The sequence below is a fragment of the Pleurodeles waltl genome, chromosome 7, assembly GCF_031143425.1.
Source record: "Pleurodeles waltl isolate 20211129_DDA chromosome 7, aPleWal1.hap1.20221129, whole genome shotgun sequence".
In the NCBI taxonomy this organism is placed as follows: Eukaryota; Metazoa; Chordata; class Amphibia; order Caudata; family Salamandridae; genus Pleurodeles; species Pleurodeles waltl.
The window spans coordinates 1,412,937,866-1,412,958,804 of record NC_090446.1 but is presented as its reverse complement, the minus strand read 5'-3'; the positions used below and the strand labels follow the sequence as shown (position 1 = coordinate 1,412,958,804).

The 20,939-nt window shown below is 44.1% G+C and overlaps 1 protein-coding gene across 1 annotated transcript; it reads left to right on the top strand.

The window, feature by feature from the left end:
• Nucleotides 1-3,161: 3,161 nt before the first annotated feature.
• Nucleotides 3,162-20,766, top strand: LOC138247064 (alpha-tectorin-like). Its single transcript, XM_069201813.1, has 6 exons — nucleotides 3,162-3,263; nucleotides 5,824-6,105; nucleotides 11,070-11,207; nucleotides 12,089-12,248; nucleotides 19,185-19,591; nucleotides 20,194-20,766. The coding sequence occupies exons 1-6, from the start codon at nucleotides 3,177-3,179 to the stop codon at nucleotides 20,764-20,766; spliced, it is 1,647 nt and encodes a 548-aa protein (XP_069057914.1). The 5' UTR covers nucleotides 3,162-3,176.
• Nucleotides 20,767-20,939: the final 173 nt, after the last annotated feature.

Sequence of the window (20,939 nt, the reverse complement as noted above, 5' to 3'; positions counted from 1 at the left end):
TTCTTTTGTTGTGCTGCATCAACTGCATTTTGCACCTCCTTTGAAACCGGCTCGTGCTGCTTCTGGGGGTGCTGGCTGGCATCCTGAGAGCTCTCTAAAGTGCTGAGAGCCCCCTCTTCCTCCTCACACAGAGTTGAGTCCCCCAGGTCCCTCCTGGGTCCATCCAGTGTCATTTTGACGAAAAATGCACTTTTGTCGTAGCCAAGGTTTGTTGGCGACTTCCGACACAAAATCTCATCTGCAACAATCTTCACGCTGTGTGGCATCTTTTGCATCATGCAGAAACCCACTGTCATCTTCCTAGGGTGCATTCCTGCAGTCTTTGACTGACCGGGGACTCTTCTTTTGCACTCTGTTCTGGGCTGGCAGGGGCTCCTGTCCTTCCTGGAACTTCTTTTGACTTCTGGACTTGGTCCCCTTCCTTTCCAAGTCTTCTGGTCCAATAATCCAGCACTTGTTCTTTACAGACTCGGTTGGATGCTGCCAAATCCCAAAAACGAGGTGTAGTGTGTCCTAAGGAAACTTGCAATACTTTACTCCTGCTTTTTTGTGCTCTGGGGTGTAGTAATTTACTCATCTTTACTGTATTCTTACTCTCCCAGCAATTCTGCACACACTACACTTGTCTAGGGGGGAATTCATGATTCACATTCCATTTTTTTAGTATATGGTTTATGTTGCCCCTAGACCTATTTTCTCCCATTGCATTCTACAGGATTTCCAACTGTTTGTATTGTTCTATGACTATTTACTTGTTTAATTTTGGCATCTAGTGTATATATTGTGTATAATACTTACCTCCAGAAGGAGTATTGTCTCTAACATATTTTTGGTACTGTATCACCCCAAATAAATACCTTTATTTTTGGTAACACTGAGTATTGTCTTTGCTTGTGTATAAGTACTGTGTAACTATAAGTGGTATTGCATGAGCTTTGCATGTCTCCTAGTTCAGCCTAAGCTGCTCTGCTATAGCTACCTCTATCAGCCTAAGCTGCTAGAACACTACTACTTCACTAATAAGGGATAACTGGACCTGGTATGAGTTGTAAGTACCCAAGGTACCCGCTACAAACCAGGCCAGCCTCCTACAGTATTTAACAACAGACATCCTTGATATGAAAGGTGTGTCAAAGATGCTAAGAAACAGGGACACAGATTTATGAAGCCCTTGCATAGCCATTGTGTCATGCAAGGTGGTGCAAGGTGGTGCAAGGCAACAGAAGAGCTTCAAAGAGAAATACATGCCATGCAAAGACACCTTGAGTGTCTCTGTATGACTTAGTGAATCTAGACTTACGCAAGGCAGTGCAAGTTGCTGCCTTGCGTTACTCTGCATTGGGAAGACATGCTTTGGGTAGAGTGTAGGTGTTCCCAAGCATCCACCCACACATTTTGGCACATTCCCAGATTTACTAAGACAGGTGCATTCTCAAAAGAGGCATAACGTGGAGAAATGTTTCTCCTTGTTATTTTCTTTTTTTTTGTGTGTGCTGTAGAATACAGCACACGTAGAAAGAGGAAAACTGCCTCCGAGGTTTTTTACTTGTGCAGGAAAATGTCCCTTCCTGCACAAAAACAATACAGCCTGTAACACTTCATGGCACAAGCGTGTCGTGTTGGCGCTAGGCTGCGCTGAGTTAGCAGAAATGTGCTATATCTTAGTAGATATGGTGTATTCCTGTTCTCTCCTTTTAATGCAATGCAGCAAGTTGTCTCGCTTCATTGTGCTGCGTCAAATGTTAGCAAATCTGGGCCAGGAAAACTGTTCGGTTACATAGATGATGGATGCAAAATAAATGTTTTCGAGTACTGTATAAAAACCTAAAAACTAAATACATGTTCATCATTTGCTATGCTTAGTAAGACTGATGAAACTCAGAAAATGCCCCAATCCAATGCACGTAGGGGCACATTTACAAACCCCATAGTGCCACCGGTGCATCACTTTTTGTGATGTTTTGGTGGCACTGTGCATTACGCATATTTACAAGGCTGTGCTAAGCCACTTTTTGTGGCTTAACGCCGCCTTGTAAATGTGCCTCCCCTACGCAGTTTTCTGTGGCAGAGGAGCATGCTATGGGTATTGCTGTGGGTGTTCCCCCGCAACACCCATTGCTTTTGACACTGCCCCAGATTTACAAGAATCTGTACATCTGTGGCAGCGGCAAAAACTAACGCCACCCCAGGGGTGGCATTAGCATAGCGCAACAAGGAGAAATGCTTTCATTTCTTCTTGTTTTTGCTTATTCTATGTGTGCTGCTTTCAGCAGCACACATGGAAAGAGCAAAACCGCCATGAACGATTGTTTATGTGCATGAAGGGACATCTTCCTGCACATAAACAATAAATCCCCTCAAAGCAGACGCCCGTGCACTATGGTGCAAGGATGCTTGCGATGGCGCAGACAGCTACATTTAGCGCTGGGGGAGACATAGGGGTGCGCTGTATTCTAGTAAATACGGCGCATCCCTGCATTTCAAAAGTGGCGCAGTGCTGCTGATTTTGGCGCAGCACCACACTTCACGAGTTTATTGTAAGTCTGGTCCGTAGTGTGCTATAAAATACTTCAACTAAGAAAGCATTATGGCATGGGAATGCATTCTCCATCCTTCTCCTGGGATCCTGGGGGGCATTGAAGTTTTGCATAACTTTTGTTTCATTAGCACAAACATGACATTTTTTATGGAACAAGAGCATTCCCTAGACAATGAGCACACTCTAAATCTATCATAATCTGAAACATTGGTTTTATCCTCATGACCACCTTAGCACATCCATATCCATTCAGCAGCACTGATGAATCCCAGACACTTACTTTTGCAGGTAGAGAAGTTATATCAAAATGAAACATGATACGGAGTATATAGTATACATTACTTTAAGAAACAGATCTTAAGGCAGGAGATGTGAGTAATGACCTATTTTCCAGAAAACAAAAATACAGATATAAACAATTACTCCTCACAAAATTGCTTCCATTACAGTATAAAATGCACTCAGACACACACTTTTGTAGTATAGTGTGCAAACAAAATCCTTTGGAGAGTTCAATTTCTCTTAGGACTGTTTTGAAACAAAATATGGTTGAAGAGCATTGAATATTACCACTAATGTTTTCATTCTAGGTAATCCTGTGATGTACCCATATGGACTGAGTTTAGGAGACGCATCAATGGACAAAGTGGATGATGGCAGCACTAACCCTGTCCCCCTTACTGTACCATTCTGCTTCTTCGAACAGACATACACAACTCTTTTTGTAAGTCTTAATATAGATGCAGATCACTGTATTTAATTGTAAATTCTAGAGCATCATAAGATTTAAATCAAGCCTTTCACACTTATGACTGTTATTTAACAAAATGCAATGCCCTTGCCCTCAACTAGATACATAATGAAAGGAAATGCTTGAATCAATTCAAACAGCTTGTACATTTTCAGAGAGTTTGTTTCCACCCGGTACCACCATTATCCAAATACCCACAAAGAGATAGCCTAGCCCAATCTGTAGGCCACATCCCCTCTGAATAGGAACAGAAGCAACAACATATGTACCTTGACCTTATTGGACTTCATCAGTGAGTGGCATGTCTCTGGCACATCAAGATCTATTGCTCCTAGATTTAGTTATGTATTTTTATTTGATTGAAATACTCCTAACTCACATCAGGAGTGTTACCAGTGAGCTGAACAGAACAAATATTCCAAAGGTATACATTTGGTCAAGATGAAATAGTGTTGTTTGAACATCATACTTTTGATTTTCAGCAGGCAGCTATGTGGTAGAGGAGTATGTTTTAGCCGACAGCACAAATGGATAGTGTTAGCTGGCAGACAAACAGAAGATTAAGAGACTTTCGAGGTCCAGGTAGCATTGTCCCAAACACTGCACGTTCATCTTTTTGATTTCTGAATTAGTGATTGTCCAGCTCTATGAAAGCTTTGCAATGTCATCCAGCAGAGCCACCAAGATCAGACAACATAGACACCAATTCAGAAAATATATAGAACATCTGCTTGTAAATGAAAGGCATTTGTGGCTCTGACATCTATAAAATTCTCCCCCAAACCTGCAGTAGAATCTGTCAGTGTGGCTGATCCACCTTCATCGTAAACTTGGGGTTGGTGACATGAAAGATGAAAAACAAAAAGAACACCCAGTGGTGTGTACTTCAGAAACATTGTGTAGGGGCTTCCCTCTCCTAGGAACTGTTATAGAAATGAACCTACATAATTCTGAAAGTAACTTGAATTCCAGTGTGCCTCTGTAAGTAGCAATCCCAGTTATTTAAAAGGTTTGCAGGAAGGAGTTTCTCCAGAAGATAAAATAGTGCTCCTATGGAGAAAAAACTTAAAATATTCAAATGATCATTGGTGCGTGACTTGCACAAACAGATTTGCAAAAAATTGAAAAATATGCATAGTTTTTTCCTCCTACATATCGACAGTGTTTGTGAATGTAGAGGTACAGCGGTGATGTTTGTGAATAAACAAAAGTAGCACATGTACAAGTTTTACACGGCCAAACGATCTGGAAAAACTTTACTTACACTACACTAGCTCAAATATAAAATACAAAATAAAACAAAAGTATTTGAATATGCGCAAGTAGACATTTTCTGGGTAGCATTTTCAAGGCATGTGAAAAATCATGGCGAGGTCGATTACTGCGCAGGCTACAGCAGCAGTGAAACCTTTTTCAGGTCAAGCGTAAGCGTTCAACCTCGTGTATACTTTTAGTATACTTCTTATGGCTTAAAGCAATTACATTTGTTGGTTGCAGTGTCCTTTAAAAATTCTTGCTCACTAATGGTCAGTTCTGTGTTTTTCTCCCTCCTTTTTCTGTTTCAGAGCAGTGACTAGCTACTGTATTATTCCACTTAGTTTTTTTCATCTATTGCTGTGACAGGCTATTTTTGTTATTTCTTTGGTGCTCCCCTTTCACTGTGGGTGTTTTAGGCTGGTAGCTGCCTGCATTATATTTCAGCGTTCCATTCCTTCTATCTCCTCCCATGTCGCTGACATTTGTTTTGGCTTTATTCTAGTACTGTCCTTGTTTACCTCTGGCTGCTCAAATAAGCTTATTTTACAAAAGAAACACAAGGTCATTTGGAATACTGCTCACAAAAGCTCAATATGCCCTTTCTGGTAGAAAGTAGCTAAACCTAGTAACAATGATGTGATACTTGCTTTGCCTTGTGTCAGCTCTCTAGTTTCTCTCTCTAGGGCCCCTCCCTGCCAGCACTCACAACATTGTCACAGGGCATTGCTTATCTCTTTTATTGTGGCCATAAATCTTCTCAGGCTGTTCTGCTCATTAAAGTGCGAGGCAAGAATTCTTGCAAGACTTTTCGTTCTGTTAAAATAAAAAGAAAATACTTTTCCAGCTTATTTTCCAATTTTTGTTCAGACATTTACACAACGCGAGGTAGTGCAGTCATCTCCTCATCTCTCCTCAAGTTCTTGTGATTTCTGATGCCAGTAGCGGCCAGTGACCACCAGAACATAGCAGGAAAAGTTGGAATTATGAGACAGGGTGACCATTTTGTGTGGCAAGAAAAGTCCAGCTCCGAAGGTACAATGCCAATAGCTCTAACTCAAGAAAATGCAAGACCTATTGCATTGCAAATGCTTGTTTTCATAATGTTCAGATTAGTTCATCGCTGTACCCGCAGGGCATGTAAACATCTGTCAGTTAAATGCTTTATTTCCTGTTCCCATGGAATAGGGTGCCCCCTTCTGGTGTAATTGTATAACTACAAAAACTGCTAATGGGACTTTTTCTAGTGCTTATTTAAGACCCATCATTCTTCTCACAGGTGAACTCGAACGGAGTGGTGTCATTCGGGGTGCCCGTCTACCAGTTCACCTCGGATCCTTTTCCTCTCTCCGATGGACGAGCGTTTGTGGCACCATTCTGGACAGATGTGGATATTACCATTACAGGAAACGTGTTCTACAGAGAGTCCAGAAACGCCACTCTCCTGCAGCGAGCTTCGTCTGACGTCCACCGCTACTTTGAGCTCTCATCATTCTATGCCACCTGGCTGTACATTGCCACGTGGGACAAGGTGGCATACTATGGTTCGTCATCCTCTAAGGTAATTACAAAATGGTTCAGATAATCGCATGAACTTGAGTATGGGACGGTGCTGCATGGTGCTCACAGCACATGGCTCGGTAAATGGTGTTTACACAACAAGTGATACTGAGACAAACACCAGCAGATCAGTTGACTCAGTGAAAATCACCCTCAGGCAGAGTGATGCTAAACCATACACCCAGGTCTGAGTATGCCAGGGTACTCGGCATCGGCCGTGTGGCCAGCTGCCCAGGGCCCTTCTCCTGCTCACAACAAAGGGGCCCAGCACTGCCTTTCAAGAGACCCCAGTGCTTTAAGGCCCAGGAAGCAGCCAAGGTGCAGCGCAGTGAGGCCAAGGGGAGGGAGAGAGGGGGCCCCCTCCCCGAGGCCTCACATTCATGGGCTGAAATTGCATCAAAAATCTAATGCTTCATCTGCATGATAACAGGGATTAGATGGGCACTTGAAGTGCCCTTAGGTGTGAAATGAGCCCTGCCCCTGCCTGACTGTAAAGCAGGGTGTCCAGCAGAGTGCACAACAAAAGAAAGAGAATCATTTCCCATCACCTAGGATGCAGGAAAGGGAGACAGGCCTCATCAATACTTGAAAAAAAAACATTTCTCTGATACAGAGAAGTGTTTTACCTTAGTACATAGGACTATGGCGGTTATTATGAACATGGCGGGAAAGACCGCCGACCGCCGTGTCGGCGGTGAACAGAATCCCGCCATTGGCGGCGAATGGTATCCCGCCATATAATGAACTAAAAACCCAACCCCGCCAAAAATTCCCAGACCACCACTCACCGCCAGGAATCTGTTGGTGGGAATCCCAGCCCACCCCACCACCGCCAAGCACACCCACATCCCACCCTCCAAATAATGATGCACAAATCACCTCAGCGGACGGTGGAGGCCAGACGACCATTGGCGGCTGCGACCGCCACGGGTGGCAAGTGGACTCAACAGCAACAAGTGCACACATTGGATAGGCGTATCACCCACACACCTGACACACATCCAGAACCCCATAAAACACTCCCAGACACACCCCACAATCCCTTGCAACGAAACCAGGACCAGAAGATGGAGAGCACCAGAGCCAGACAGAGAACGGCAGCATACAGGAGACGCATATCGACCCACAGAGGAGCACCCTTACCCCGTCCCCAATCCCGACGCCATCCACCACACTCACCATGTCCCCGCCCAAAAATCCACGCTTCACCGAAAGGGAGCTAAGGACCAAGGTGGACGAGATCCTGAAGGTGGAGCCACAAATATTCGGGGCCGAGGTGCAGGACACACCCATCGCGCAGAAATTGGAGCTGTGGCCACAAAATCAAATAATGCCAATGACCCAGGCTAACATGTATGTCAGGGTTCATGTTTACCCCATGTGTGGGCTAGATTCTTTTTAAATATGCAGCAAAATTATAGTCTATTACATCAAACAAAAGAGGTTTTGCAGACCACACACCCAGACTGTACGTGGGGAGAGAGTCAGCAAAAACACTGAGGCAAGAGAAGGTGAGAGGCTGGGTGGAAAGTTGAGAGGAAAGGAGTAAAGTATTGAGGGGAAAGATGGATGTAAGGGTGACAGAATCAGAGAGAGATCGTAAGATGCTTGGTGAGAGATAAGTGAACAGGAGATAATGCAGAAGTGAAGTAGGTGTAAGAGAGGTCTGAAGCAGCAAGAGTAGGTAATAAGTTGGGCATGAGATAAGGTGAAAAGTAAAGCATGGAGGGGAGAGGTCGAGGTAAGCGGGCAGAGTCAGGAAAAAAATGTAAGAGGCCAGAGAAGAGATACAAGTTTTGTTGATCCAGTATGTGCTGCTGAGGCCATTGAACCTTTTGCAATTCCCAATCTCTTTATTTTCCTGTAAACAAATGTAAAAAAAAGTATTTGTTTTGAGATGCGTGTAACGTCCTTCACAAAGAGTTGTGATGTTAAACTATCCTCACTGTGTCTGCTGAATTTCAGCCTGCTCTCTGTGTACTCTATTACTCCTCTATAATCTTATATAAAATCTCACTCCCAGTGGGACCCTTTCTTGTCTGTGTCCTGACTGGAGATCTAGAGATTGTAACTCTTGTCCTGAACTCCCTTTGCAATATCTTGCATGCTTCATCCGATGTTCCTATCAATGTAAAAACTAAACACTCTCTGGTTGTTCCTCTGCTCATAAAACCTTCAGCAGGCTCAAAACCTCTCCACATCTTCTGACATTTCTTTGCCACCTTTAAAAACATATATATATATTTCTGTAATAGGAAAAAGGCAGATGTATATTGTGAGATCTTTACTGGAGTCAGAGGCAATAGGTGATTAAGTGGCAGCATCTGTGCAGAATACTGTTGTTTATGATTGCTGTTTCAGAACTATTTCATTTGGTTAAGCGTTACTTCTTTTAGAAACATGTCTCTCCAAAGATCGTAATAATGAGCAGTCAAAGGTTTCTTCACAAGGTGATAAAGGAATTGGACCTCAAATAGAATATGTCTTATTAATCATACCTGATTGACACCTTTCCAGCCAGCCTAGCTATGCTTCTAAAAGAAATTGAATTATAGCAGGTGGTTGTGGAATGAAACAGCATAAAATGTGTTCGGAGACTAATCTGTGCGTGTGCAAAGTGTCCTGCAAAGTGATAATGGACAGTAGTCCAGCCTGCAAGACTTAAGTGCTGTGAGGCCCATGGAAGGGGCTGGGGCCATGTAAGAAAGGCAGGGAATCCACAATTAACCAATAGGCTTATGGCCGGGGACAGCTGGTGAAATATTTCTTTTATTACTGTGGATAAACTGGCTCATTGCAAGGCTGGCTTAGCCTTTGTTACACAACCCAAAAGGGCTTAGGTTTGGTATGTGCAGTCAGTCTGACTGTGCTCACATAGCCAGACAGCTCGTTGTCATGTGCAGAATCAAAATGGTGTGGACTGGGTAAGCACAGTATTGTGTGGGCCTGCTCCCACAACAAATAATCCCAAATCTCAGGGAGTGACAGCAAGGCCTGGGGAAATGGCTGCTTTTTTAAAAGCAGAGTTAGAATTGGCCTTCTGTGGGAGATGAGGGGAAGGAGGTGTAGAGAAGATGGGGCTGTGGGGGAAGAGGGCAGCTGAGAAACGAGGGGGCATTCCATGGAGTACATCAATGCACATGGAGTGATCTGCTAAATACTGAGCCTATGGAAGTAGGTAGCCATTAGGTTCAGAGAGGCATATTTTGCATTGGCAGTTGAAAGACCAAGAGTGTTTGGTTAGGTACCTGGAGAGCGACTGGAGCGACTTGTGAATGATGGAAATGGTCTTGCAAGGGTTTTGCATTCAATTATCTGTTTAATCAAGATCCCATGGATTTTCCTAAAGGCAGGTGCAATTTGGTCATTACTTCCTAAACTAAATATGTGTTGAGCTGCATGGTTCTGATCCGTTTTCAATTTAGCAAGTGTTTTTTCAGATATTAAGGACATGTAACTTATGTTTTTAAACCTGAAAGTCTCTGGTATTACTTAACTATAATTTTACAAGTCAAGCACGACCTTCCCCAACCTATCTATTCCACACTGCTACGTTTCCTTTTCATATAGCTATAAACTGCACGGAATTTACTGTAGTATGTCCTTTTTGTTTTGTTGCCTCAATGAATCCCTTTAGTGACTGGCTCCCATTATAGCTTTGGCTGTCTTTTTTCCCTGGCCACAAACTGTTTTCCTTTTTCACCATCTCTTCTATTTATTTTTGTTATTTCAGCTCCTTGTATCTCTTAAAAATTGAGTTTGAAACTAATTTCTGTGTTTAGGCACTCAGACCTATATTTATACTTTTTTAGCTCCACATTTCCGTCATTATTTTTGTACGCAAAAGCGGCGCAAACGTACAAAATACCCTAGTATTTTGTAAGTTTGCTCCGCTTTTGCGTCAAAAATGACGCAAATGTGGTGCTAAAAAAGTATAAATATGGGTCTCAGTCAGTGCTTAATTTGTAAATAGAAAAGTGCCAGTGCTCAGAGCTCACCTCTGAAACACACAGCTGCTGCAGTTAAATATGTGAGCACGGAATACGGAGGCACCGTAATCCTGAAGCCATCTCTGGCCTCTTTAATCCATTTAAAGCCACTCCCAGCGCTTCAGCTCACTCTTGCTGCTTTCTGCTTTCTCCCTTTGTGATGCTTTTTAATTTCTCCCTTTCTCCGTTTTTTCCCATATGTGTCTTTTGCTTTCAGCAAATGCTTGAGGCCCTCAAAAATTAGTGCCGGTGCTCAGCACCGGAAACAAAGAGCACAAATTAAGCACTGGTCTCAGTGTGCAGATGTAGTTCCGCCTTAGATGCTTCTGCCTGCCAATGTATTAGCCACCTCACATCCTAATCTTAATCATGTCCTAATCTGGAAGAAATTAGACCTGGGTCTAGCTTTTTCAGCCAGCTTTATTAATGTAGTGTATTTCGCCGTAATACAGCTTTAAAATATAAATCGTTATTTTTTAGGATTATTATCTATAATGTTAGCCAGCCATTTTAGTGATATCCACAGCAGGTAAGTAGTTTCCTAGAAAGCTCCTTTCAAAAATTCCAGAACAGTGATGTTCGATTAATGGCCCTTCCTGTGATGCCACATCTTAGAGGGGCCTCGCATGTTCCTATTCTGCCAGGGACCCCACAAATCTAGGACCAGCCCTGCATACTATGCATCCATGCCTTCCTCTATATGCAAAAATGCATTCATGAAAATTATGTGTACATCTTCAAAATAGAAAAAAAATAGTAAGACCTGCAATTGAGATTGAAAACTGCAAGGGTGATTTTATAGACACAGAAGCAAGATCCTGTAATTGCCAAATTCACAAGGCATTCTGGGATAACCCAACTTTTCCAGTGTATATAAAGGCTAGACCTGATGGTTCATTTTTGAGCTGGGAATCATTGGAACTGTGTGCCTTGCTTTGACATTTGTCTTTTTTGCACCACCCTTGTGTTATTACAGGTGAACACATTCCAGGCTGTCCTCATCTCCGATGGCGTAATTGACTTTATTCTGCTGAACTATGATGTCATCGAATGGACGACCGGCACTACAAGTGGCGGGGATAGGTCTACGGGATTAGGGGGCACCCAGGCACAGGTATGGCAATTTCTCCAACAACTGAATATTTTTTACACTGATTCTAACTTTGGAAGTGATTCATTCTTCATCAGCTTATTAAGGTGAATGTGAATGAGGCCCCTTAGACCATAGCTAATTTTAGAGTCACAAATTGGGCAAAGTGAAACTGTATGCCTGCACAGGCAACCAAAGTCATGAACCTGAACAGATAGGAGACGTTTACTGACTTAGCTTGCAGCCTATTTTTCCTACAACCGTTCTGCTCTCTGCAGTTGTATGTCCCATCCAGGCTGCAAGGCATGTCAATCAATCAGGATTTATAAAGCGCGGCAAATCACGTGAGGCTCTCAAGGCGCTGAAGGCATGTTGCTCCCCCGTTGTCACCCCGGCTGCAGTAGCTCCAAGTGGCAGTGTGGCAGCAGGACAGTACAACAGGCACTGCTTAGCAGCCTTGTACGTCTCATTTATTGCTGCTGGAAGACCCACCTGGCGGGTTTCAAGTATCGGAGATGAAGAAAAATGATTGATCAGCAATGCACACCATCGCCCCGGAATGTCAGCACGAATGCTCCAGTGTTATTGTACAGTACACTTTCACATCCCTGGACCTTTGCATTATTGTACAGAACACTTTACACATCCTTGTCCCTTTGCAATTTAAAAATAATAATAATTTATTGTCCTTTGCATTTTTCTTTAACACTAATAGATTACCTTTGTTTTTGTTTTTTTTTGTTGGAAACCTTAGTAACTGGGACTAATTTCGTCGGTTATCTCTCTGTCTTATTTATAAGAATCTTGGCAATGTTTTGGGAAATTCTAAGTTATCAGCAAAGCAGTATTCGTCCTTTGCATATACCTCATCTGCTTGGGTTGACTGATTGCTTTTCTCCCCACAGGCTGGCTTTAACAGCGGAGGCTCCTCTCACTACTTCAGTATCCCAGGATCAAGGACGGCGGACATCTTAAATGTTGCATCTACTAGTAATGTCAACACCCCGGGAGTGTGGGCGTTCCGAGTGGACACCTTCCAGAGTGCGGGTGGATGCGTGTATAATGGTGAGATAGCTTCATAAACTGGCATAAGTGTTCTTACCTTACACATCACACAGCACATGTGTTAGAAATTGGGTTTTTGGTTGGCAGTCAGGTTGCCCTCTGTCCAAGCAAGAACCCTCACTCTAGTCAGGGTAAGTCACACACAATCCAAAATCAGCCTGTGCCCACCCTCTGGTAGCTTGGCACGAGCAGTCAGGCTTAACTTAGAAGGCAATGTGTAAAGCATTTGTGCAATAAATCATACAACACCATAGCATAACACCACAAAAATACACCACACAGTGTTTAGAAAAATATATAATATTTATCTGGGAATCTTCAGATCAAAACGATCAATGTTGCAATATGAATTTGTAAAGATATCACTGAAACGTGATAGAAAGTGTCTTAAGTCTTTAGAAAGTAAACAAAGTCTCTTTCAAACACAAAGTACCTGGTTTAGAGTGGAAAATCTCCTCGGAGGGCCACAGGAGAAGAGATACGTGGAAAACTGGTGTGGGCGTCGATTTCTCCTCAGCACACACGGACTTGCGTCGTTATTTTCCACGCGGGAAGTCGTGCGTCGTTTTCCGGCGCACGGACAGTCTCTTTCTGTGGATCGCGGGGAGTACCAGATGTCCCCGGTCTGTGCGTGGATTTTCCTGCTTGTTTTCCGGCTACGCGTCGTTCTGCGGGGCTGCGCGTCGAAGTTTCGATCTAACGGCAGGCGTCGCGTCGATTTCTCCTCAGGAGTTGGGCGGCGTTGTCCTTGCGAGGCCGTGCGTCAAAGTTTTGGTCTCACGGCAGGCGTCGCGACGATTTCTTCTTGGAAGTCGGGCGGCGTTGTCCTTGCGAGGCCGTGCGTCAAAGTTTCGGTCGTCCCGAAGGCGTTGCGTCGATTAGCGTCGGTGTGCGGCGTTTTTCTGGCCGCGGAACAAGCTGTGCATCGAAAATTTCGGCGCACGGAGCATCCAAGTGGAAGAGAGAAGTCAGGCAGTCAGGCAGGCCCTCCACCCTCCCAGCCCAGGAAGACCCATTCAAAATGCAGATGTATGCAAGTGAGGCTGAGTACCCTGTGTTTGGGGTGTGTCTGAGTGAATGCACAAGGAGCTGTCAACTAAACCTAGCCAGACGTGGATTGAAGGGCACAACAAGATTTTAATGCAAAGAAATGCTCACTTTCTAAAAGTGGCATTTCTAGAATAGTAATATTAAATCCGACTTCACCAGTCAGCAGGACTTTATATTACCATTCTGGCCATACTAAATATGACCTTCCTGCTCCTTTCAGATCAGCAGCTGCCACTTCAACAGTGTATGAGGGCAGCCCCAATGTTAGCCTATGAAGGGAGCAGGCCTCACAGTAGTGTAAAATCGAATTTAGGAGTTTTACACTACCAGGACATATAACTACACAGGTACATGTCCTGCCTTTTACCTACACAGCACCCTGCTCTAGGGGTTACCTAGGGCACACATTAGGGATGACTTATATGTAGAAAAAGGGGAGTTCTAGGCTTGGCAAGTACTTTTAAATGCCAAGTCGAAGTGGCAGTGGAACTGCACACACAGGCCTTGCAATGGCAGGCCTGAGACAGGGTTAAGGGGCTACTGAAGTGGGTGGCACAACCAGTGCTGCAGGCCCACTAGTAGCATTTAATCTACCTGCCCTAGGCACATGTAGTGCACTCTACCAGGGACTTACAAGTAAATTAAATAGTCAATCATGGATAAACCAATCAGTAGTACAATTTACACAGAGAGCATATGCACTTTAGCACTGGTTAGCAGCGGTGAAGTGCCCAGAGAAGTCAAAAGCCAACAACAATAGGTCAGAAAAAATAGGAGGAAGGAGGCAAAACGTTTGGGGATGTCCCTGTCAAAAAGCCAGGTCCAACAACATGGCAATGGGTTGCGGGCCTGGCACTTTATTGAGCCGAAGGAAGGGAGCAGTGCTGGGACAGCACCCAGTGGCAGCACCAAATCTTTGGAAATCGCTTGAAAGACTGGTCCTTTAAGTAAATGTAGAGTACTCCAGCAGGTCCATTTCAATTTTGCCTAAGTAAGTTAGTCTCAGCTCATTCCTGTCAAGATGGCAGAGGCAGGTAGTGACAGTAAAAGGGCGGTGTTAGGTTTTGCAAGATTATTTCCTTTTTACGAATGTGTGTATGAGTTGTACATCAACCCAGATTGCAGCCCCAAAGCAGTGAAGTGCTGTACCTTGACTGGTGACTGAAGTGAATACTGAAACAGATAGTACTTAAGGTGCCCAGTGAAAGAAGCACCGATAAGATGTATATCACAGAGCTGGACGGGGTTTGAATGAAATATGGAGGAGCAAGGGAATCTCTGTGGTGGAGGCAGGCTTCTTCTATGGGTGTTTGATAACTCTGGGTGTCTCATGTACTGAAAGAAGATGCATTTACATGGAGGGGGTGCATGTCAGCAGAGTAGACAACAGCAGGAAAAATTACATGAAATGTTAAAACTCCTCTAAACCCTGTTCTTAAGGTCACCTCAGTCCCACTTACCACCAAATAAAAACAGATAGCTTTTCATTCGTTGGCACTATTGGCTATGATCCTTCCACATCCCTGCACACGTTCATGCACCAACTTGTGAACGATTCACAAACCATACATGTATTCCTGTGCACAGGTGCATATTTCAAATGTGGGCCATTCTCAAAACATTCTAGGAGTATGCTTAGAGAGATACGCCACTTTCATCTTTCCATTCGTACTCCTGAGAAAGTCTTGTGACTTCCATTTGTTTTTTAACCCCTTGGGTGCCAAGGACGTAACGGTTACGTCCTCGTTTGTACTGCTCGGGTGCCAAGGAAACAAACATTACATCTTGCTATGGGCCCTTGGAGGGAGCGCTAGCGCTCCTCCCGATGGCCAAGCACCCTCCTCCCATGGGCAGTGATGGAAGGGGAATCGCTTCCCCTTCCACCTCCACCCCTCCGGACCCCCCAAGTGAAGTCTGATGATGTCAGCGTACAATCACGCACTGACCTCATCAGAGGCCACCCCCAGATTGGAAGAGAAATGCAAAAGCACTTCTCTTCCGATTACGTGGTGGGGGCGGGAGAGGCATCAAAGAAGAGGAAATGCCCACTAGACACGAGGGATGTTTTTTTGTTTTTTTTGTTATTCTCATGAGGGGAGCGACCCCTTAGGCAAGGGCGCACCCCAGGGGGGGGGAAATTAATTTTAAGCCATTTCTGTCCACCTTGGGAGACGATTTGCATATTTTTATTTGGCCAATCTGCCCCCAAGGGGGTGCAGAAACTACTAGACACCAGGGATTTTTACTTTGTTGTGTCAATTTCACACAAGGGGAGCAACCCTTTAGGCTAGGGTCGCTCCCATGGGGGCAAATTTATTTTAGGCCATTTCTATTCAGCCAATCTGCCCCCAGGGGGGCAGAAATTACTTACGCACCAGGGATTGGTGTGTGTGTTGGGGGCAGCCCCTTAGGCAAGTGTGGCTCCCCATGACGGCACATTACTGTTGGCCATATCTGCCCCCTCTCAGCTTATTTTTGAAAGGCCAGCAGAGACCAGGGAAGATTTATTTTTTCAAAAAAGAGGTTGGGGAATGGCCATACATCCACCCCAAATAAATGGGGACAAAGTTGTTCTGCCCACCAGTGGGCAGATGGAGCAATTACCCCCGATCCACTCCCGGTGGGAGGGGGTAGAAAGCCTACCGGATGCCATGGAATAAAAAAAAAGACAAATTGTGGGGTGGTGGTTACCAACCAGTATTTACATGGTTATGCCCCCACCCCAACTGAAGGGGGTAACAGTCTTTCACCTCTCCCTCTGCACACTAAAAAATCTTATCCCACAGCAAGCAAGAGGACATTTGATTATTTTGAGTTTTGGTTTTACATTTGGGCCATGAGAGCTTGTCTAGCTCTCAAAATCGTCACACTTGGAATGGTGAGGGTTCCACTTTTTAGACTTTGGGACGCTGCCATGTAGAAAAATCTACAAGACCTAGACACATCTGAAAACTAAACATCTGGGTAAGTCCAGGGTAGTGTGCTTCACATGCACCCTGTACCATTTTCTTACCCACAATGCCCTGCAAACCTCCAATTTTTCTGGAAATCACACATTTTTCCCACATTTCTGTGATTGAACCTTCCGGAATCTGCAGGAATCCACAAAATTCCTACCACCCAGCAATGTCGCAACTATACCAATAGAAATTCTGCCCCACTTGTCAGCCTAAAAATATATTTTTTCAAACTGCCATTTTGGACCCCCTTTGGGTCCCCTCAATTTTGACATGTTTTTGGCTCTTCCCTGTCACAGGCACTTGGCCCACCTACACAAGTGAGGCGTAATTTTTACCGGGAGACAGAGGGAATGCTGGATGGTAGGAAATTTGTCCCAATGCGGTGATTCCACACAGAAATGTGGGGAAAATGTGATTTTTTAGCTAAATTTGAAGTTTGCTGAGGATTCAGTAAGAAACTCAGTAAGAAAACACTTGGGGATCCACGCAAGTCACACCTCCCTGGACTCCCTCGGGTGTCTAGTTTTCAGATATGTTTGTGTTTGGTAGGTTCCCTATATGGCTGCTGAGTCCAGGACCAAAAACGCAGGTCCCCCGCAAAAACAGGTAGTTTTGTATTTGATAATTTTGATGTGTCCATATAGTGTTTTGGGGCATTTCCTTTTGCTGGCACTAGGCTTACCCACACATTTGAGGTACCATTTTTATCGGAAGACCTGGGGGAACGCTGGGTAGACAGAAGTTTGCGGCTCCTCTCAGATTCCAGAACTTTGCAGCACCAAAATGTGAGGAAAGGATCCTAGGTGACAGAACCTGGTGAGAGCACCACAAGTTACCCCATCTGGGATCCCCTAGGTGTCTAGTTTTCAGAAATGTCCAGGTTTGCTAGGTTTTCCTAGGTGCCGGCTGAGCTAGAGGCCAAAATCCACAGCTAGGCACTTTGCAAAAAACAACTCAGATTTCATTGTAAAAATGTGATGTGTTCATGTTGCATTTCCTGTCACGGGCACTAGGCCTACCCACACAAGTGATGTATCATTTGTATTGGAAAACTTGGGGAAACACAGAACAGAAGAGCAAGTGTTATTGCCCCTTGTCTTTCTCTACATTGTTCCTTCTAAATGTAAGACAGTGTGTAAAAAAGAAGTCTATTTGAGAAATGTCTTGTAATTCACATGCTAATATGAGGACCCCGGAATTCAGAGATATGCAAATAACCACTACTTCTCAGTACCTTATCTTTTGGAAATATAAAGGTTTCCTTGATGCCTATTTTTCACACTTTATATTTCACCAAATGAATTGCTGTATGCCCGGTATACAATGAAAACCCATTGCAAGGTGCAACTCATTTATTGGCTCTGGATACCTAGGGTTCTTGATGAACCTACAAGCCCTATATATACCCACAACCAGAAGAGTCCAGCAGACTATGCTGATATTGCTTTCGAAAATCTGACATCGCAGGAAAAAGATACAGAGTAAAATGTGGAGAAAACTGGCTGTTTTTTTACCTCAATTTCAATATTTTTTATTTCAGCTATAGGAAAATCTTGCTGGATCTACACAAATAAACCCTTGCTAAATTCAGAATTGTATCTACTTTTCAGAAATATTTAGCTTTCCAGGATCCAGCATTGGTTTCACACCCATTTCTGTCACTAACTGGAAGGAGGCTAAAAGCACAAAAAATAGTAAAAATGGGGTATGTCCCAGTAAAATGTCAAAATTGTGTTGAAAAATGTGATTTTCTGATTCAAGTCTGCCTGGTCCTAAAAGCTGGGAGGATGGTGATTTTAGTACTGCAAACCCCTTGTTGATACCATTTTCAGGGGACACAACACAAGCCTTCTTCTGTAGCCCTTTTTCCCATTTAAAAAAAACAAAACAATTTTATCTGTATTTTGGCTAAATTTTTTGGCCTCCTCCAGGAGAACCCACAAATTATGGGTACTTCTAAATCCTTAGGATGTTGGAATGTAATGGCACAAATTTGGTGTAGGTATCTTAAGTGGACAAAAAGTTATGAGGGTCTAAGCGCGAACTGCCCCAAATAGCCAAAAAAAGGCCTGCCACCTGAGGGGGAAAAGGCCTGGCAGCGAAGGGGTTAAGGACAGTCCTTTCCCTTTTTGTGTGCTTTTTTTTTTGGCCAATGCTCAACATATGCACAGTTCTCCTTTGCAGAAAGGCAGCGCCGCTACGTAAGTGTACTTGTGGTTTTTTTTTGTTCAAACTTCTCAGTGTGGAACCCTTTTTGCCCTGTGGGGCGCCACCTTCAATTGCATCCAATAAAGTTTGAACTGTTCTGTTCCCCCGATCATGCTGCAAATAGTTTACTCCAGCCCTTGAGTTCCAGGGTGCTGAAAGTGTCGGAAACAGGTTTTTGAATGGCCACAAAATCAGGTTTGTGGGCTTTCACAAATTCTCAAGCCAAACCACTCCTTGCACTGCCCACTCACCACCCATTGTGTGAGACTTATTCGTGTACGATGCGTGCCAGTGTAAGGTAGTAATACACAGGAGTACACGGATGTATGACAATTGGACCACAATTTGTCAATACATGTCAATAACAGTAACTCCAGCCGTTTTTATTGCAAAACCACTCTAATGATCCAAATCCCTTTTTGAAACTAGTGCTGTTCTTAATCTTTATATATCGAGTCTATAGAGACAAAAGGTCACATAGAGGATACCTTGCGGTGCACAGTATACGGTAATCAGTTGTATATCTGGGAAACGCTTTGCGAAAACACAGTCTTCTGTTGAAAGTGTGACTGGTTTAATGAAATGGTAACAAAAAGTCAGTGTTCACAGTAGAGCTGCTCCGTGCGCCAGCCACACAATACATCAGAGCACTTCTACATCTGACAGGACACAGAGACTTTATTTATTGCTGATATGTCTCATTCTCATTCTATTCCAGGGGCTTTTCTCCCAACAGGGATATCCTTTTGGAACACCACCTTTTGCCAGTATAAATGCCAGTGCCTAAACACCGGCATAATCACTTGTCAGGAACAACCCTGTGTGTCCTATGAAACCTGCAAGCCCGTAGCAAATTACTACAGCTGCCAGGCCACGGACAAGAAGACCTGCCTGGCTTCCGGGGATCCACACTACACCTCATTTGATGGGCGCTACTTCAACTTCCAGGGCACATGCACCTACCTTCTCTCCCAGCTCTGCCGTAACAACTCCAACCTAACCTACTTCCGTGTAGAAGCCAAGAACGAGAATCGTGGAAATGCAGTGTCGTGGGTCAAGCTTGTGCGTGTGGTGACATATGGCAATGAAATCGTAATGAGCAAAGGCCTGAGTGGGCAAGTCTATGTAAGTCAACTAATGCTCACCATGGGAGCTACTGAAATGTGTAACATACCCCTCTGAACCTTTGTTCCACTTTCAAACTAAACTTTTATCTCAAAGGTTTGCTGTATTGTACCTTCCCATAATGCTATCTAGTCCATTCTGCACCTCAATCATCAACTAACACCACATACTTGCTTCTCCAAACAGAGCTATGAGTTCTTTTAGGACCAGAGCTTCAGTCCAGCCTACCTGGCAGGCTTGGTGTCTCTGCAACTCTCTTTCACTTGTAGACGTGCCTCCTCCCACTCCCTTAGTCACACCAGGGGTCGGGGCAGACCTCTGACTGCCTCGTAGGATCTCCATTTTACCAGCAGTACGCATCTGAGACAATGTCACATATGCCTCCTTTTCCAAAGACAACCGAGTGTGCAAGGGAAATGTCGTGTGAATTGAGATTTTTTTAATATACAATTGACATTTCTTTCTCTCATGTGTTTAGATAATCAGTTGATCAATCATCTATCCTGCCCATGTTTAATACTATATAGAAGTGCGTAGAAGTCTCACCATCCCTTGTGTCCTAACGTTTCATCCTAATTGTTCCTGTTTTTGTTAACTTTTAGCTAAATGGCGATAAAGTTCGTCTCCCGGTGACGCTTCTTGGAGGAAACCTAAAGGCTTACCAAACCGGCTTCACGGTGGCCGTCAGCACCGACTTGGGCCTGGTTGTGACCTACGATGGCTTTTCCCACACAACAGTCACACTTCTGCCCAACTACGCGAACTCCACCTGTGGTCTTTGCGGGAATTTGAACAGCAATTCTTCAGATGACTTCATGACCCCGAATGGCACTCAGGCTTCCACTGAGGCGCTCTTTGGCAAGAGCTGGAAGGTGCCAGATAACGATGCTCTTTGTAGTGATGACTATACTGCACCCACATGCACCATCCAAAACCAGACTCTGTACAATGGTAGCACCTACTGCGGCTTGATGAGGCTCACCACAGGTGCCTTTGCATCTTGTATTCCAGTTCTGTCTCCAGAGAACTTTGTGTCTGGCTGCATCTATGATCTCTGCGTTACCGAAGGGAATCAATCCACCCTGTGTAATGCTTTGCAGGCTTACACTGAGCGATGTCAGGCATTAAACGTCATTGTTGGGCAGTGGCGAAGCTCTGGATTTTGTAGTGAGTGATAACCAGATGGGTGAGAAGGAGGTTCTTCAATTGCAAAACATTTTAAAATATGTATCAGTAACACTGGGCGATTTGTGGCATGTTGGATATGAGCTGAGCTGTATATGGGATATGTGTTCGATTTTTTTTACTATTTCTGAGCAAAACAAATTTTTTTGTAATGAAAATATGG

Excerpts from the sequence above, each read along its gene's own strand:
- LOC138247064 (XM_069201813.1), top strand. The coding sequence starts at position 3,177 with ATGGACAAAGTGGATGATGGCAGCACTAACCCTGTCCCCCTTACTGTA. Across the intron at positions 12,249-19,184 it reads GGGTGGATGCGTGTATAATG|GGGCTTTTCTCCCAACAGGG; the intron begins GTGAGATAGCTT and ends ATTCTATTCCAG. Across the intron at positions 19,592-20,193 it reads GCCTGAGTGGGCAAGTCTAT|CTAAATGGCGATAAAGTTCG; the intron begins GTAAGTCAACTA and ends GTTAACTTTTAG.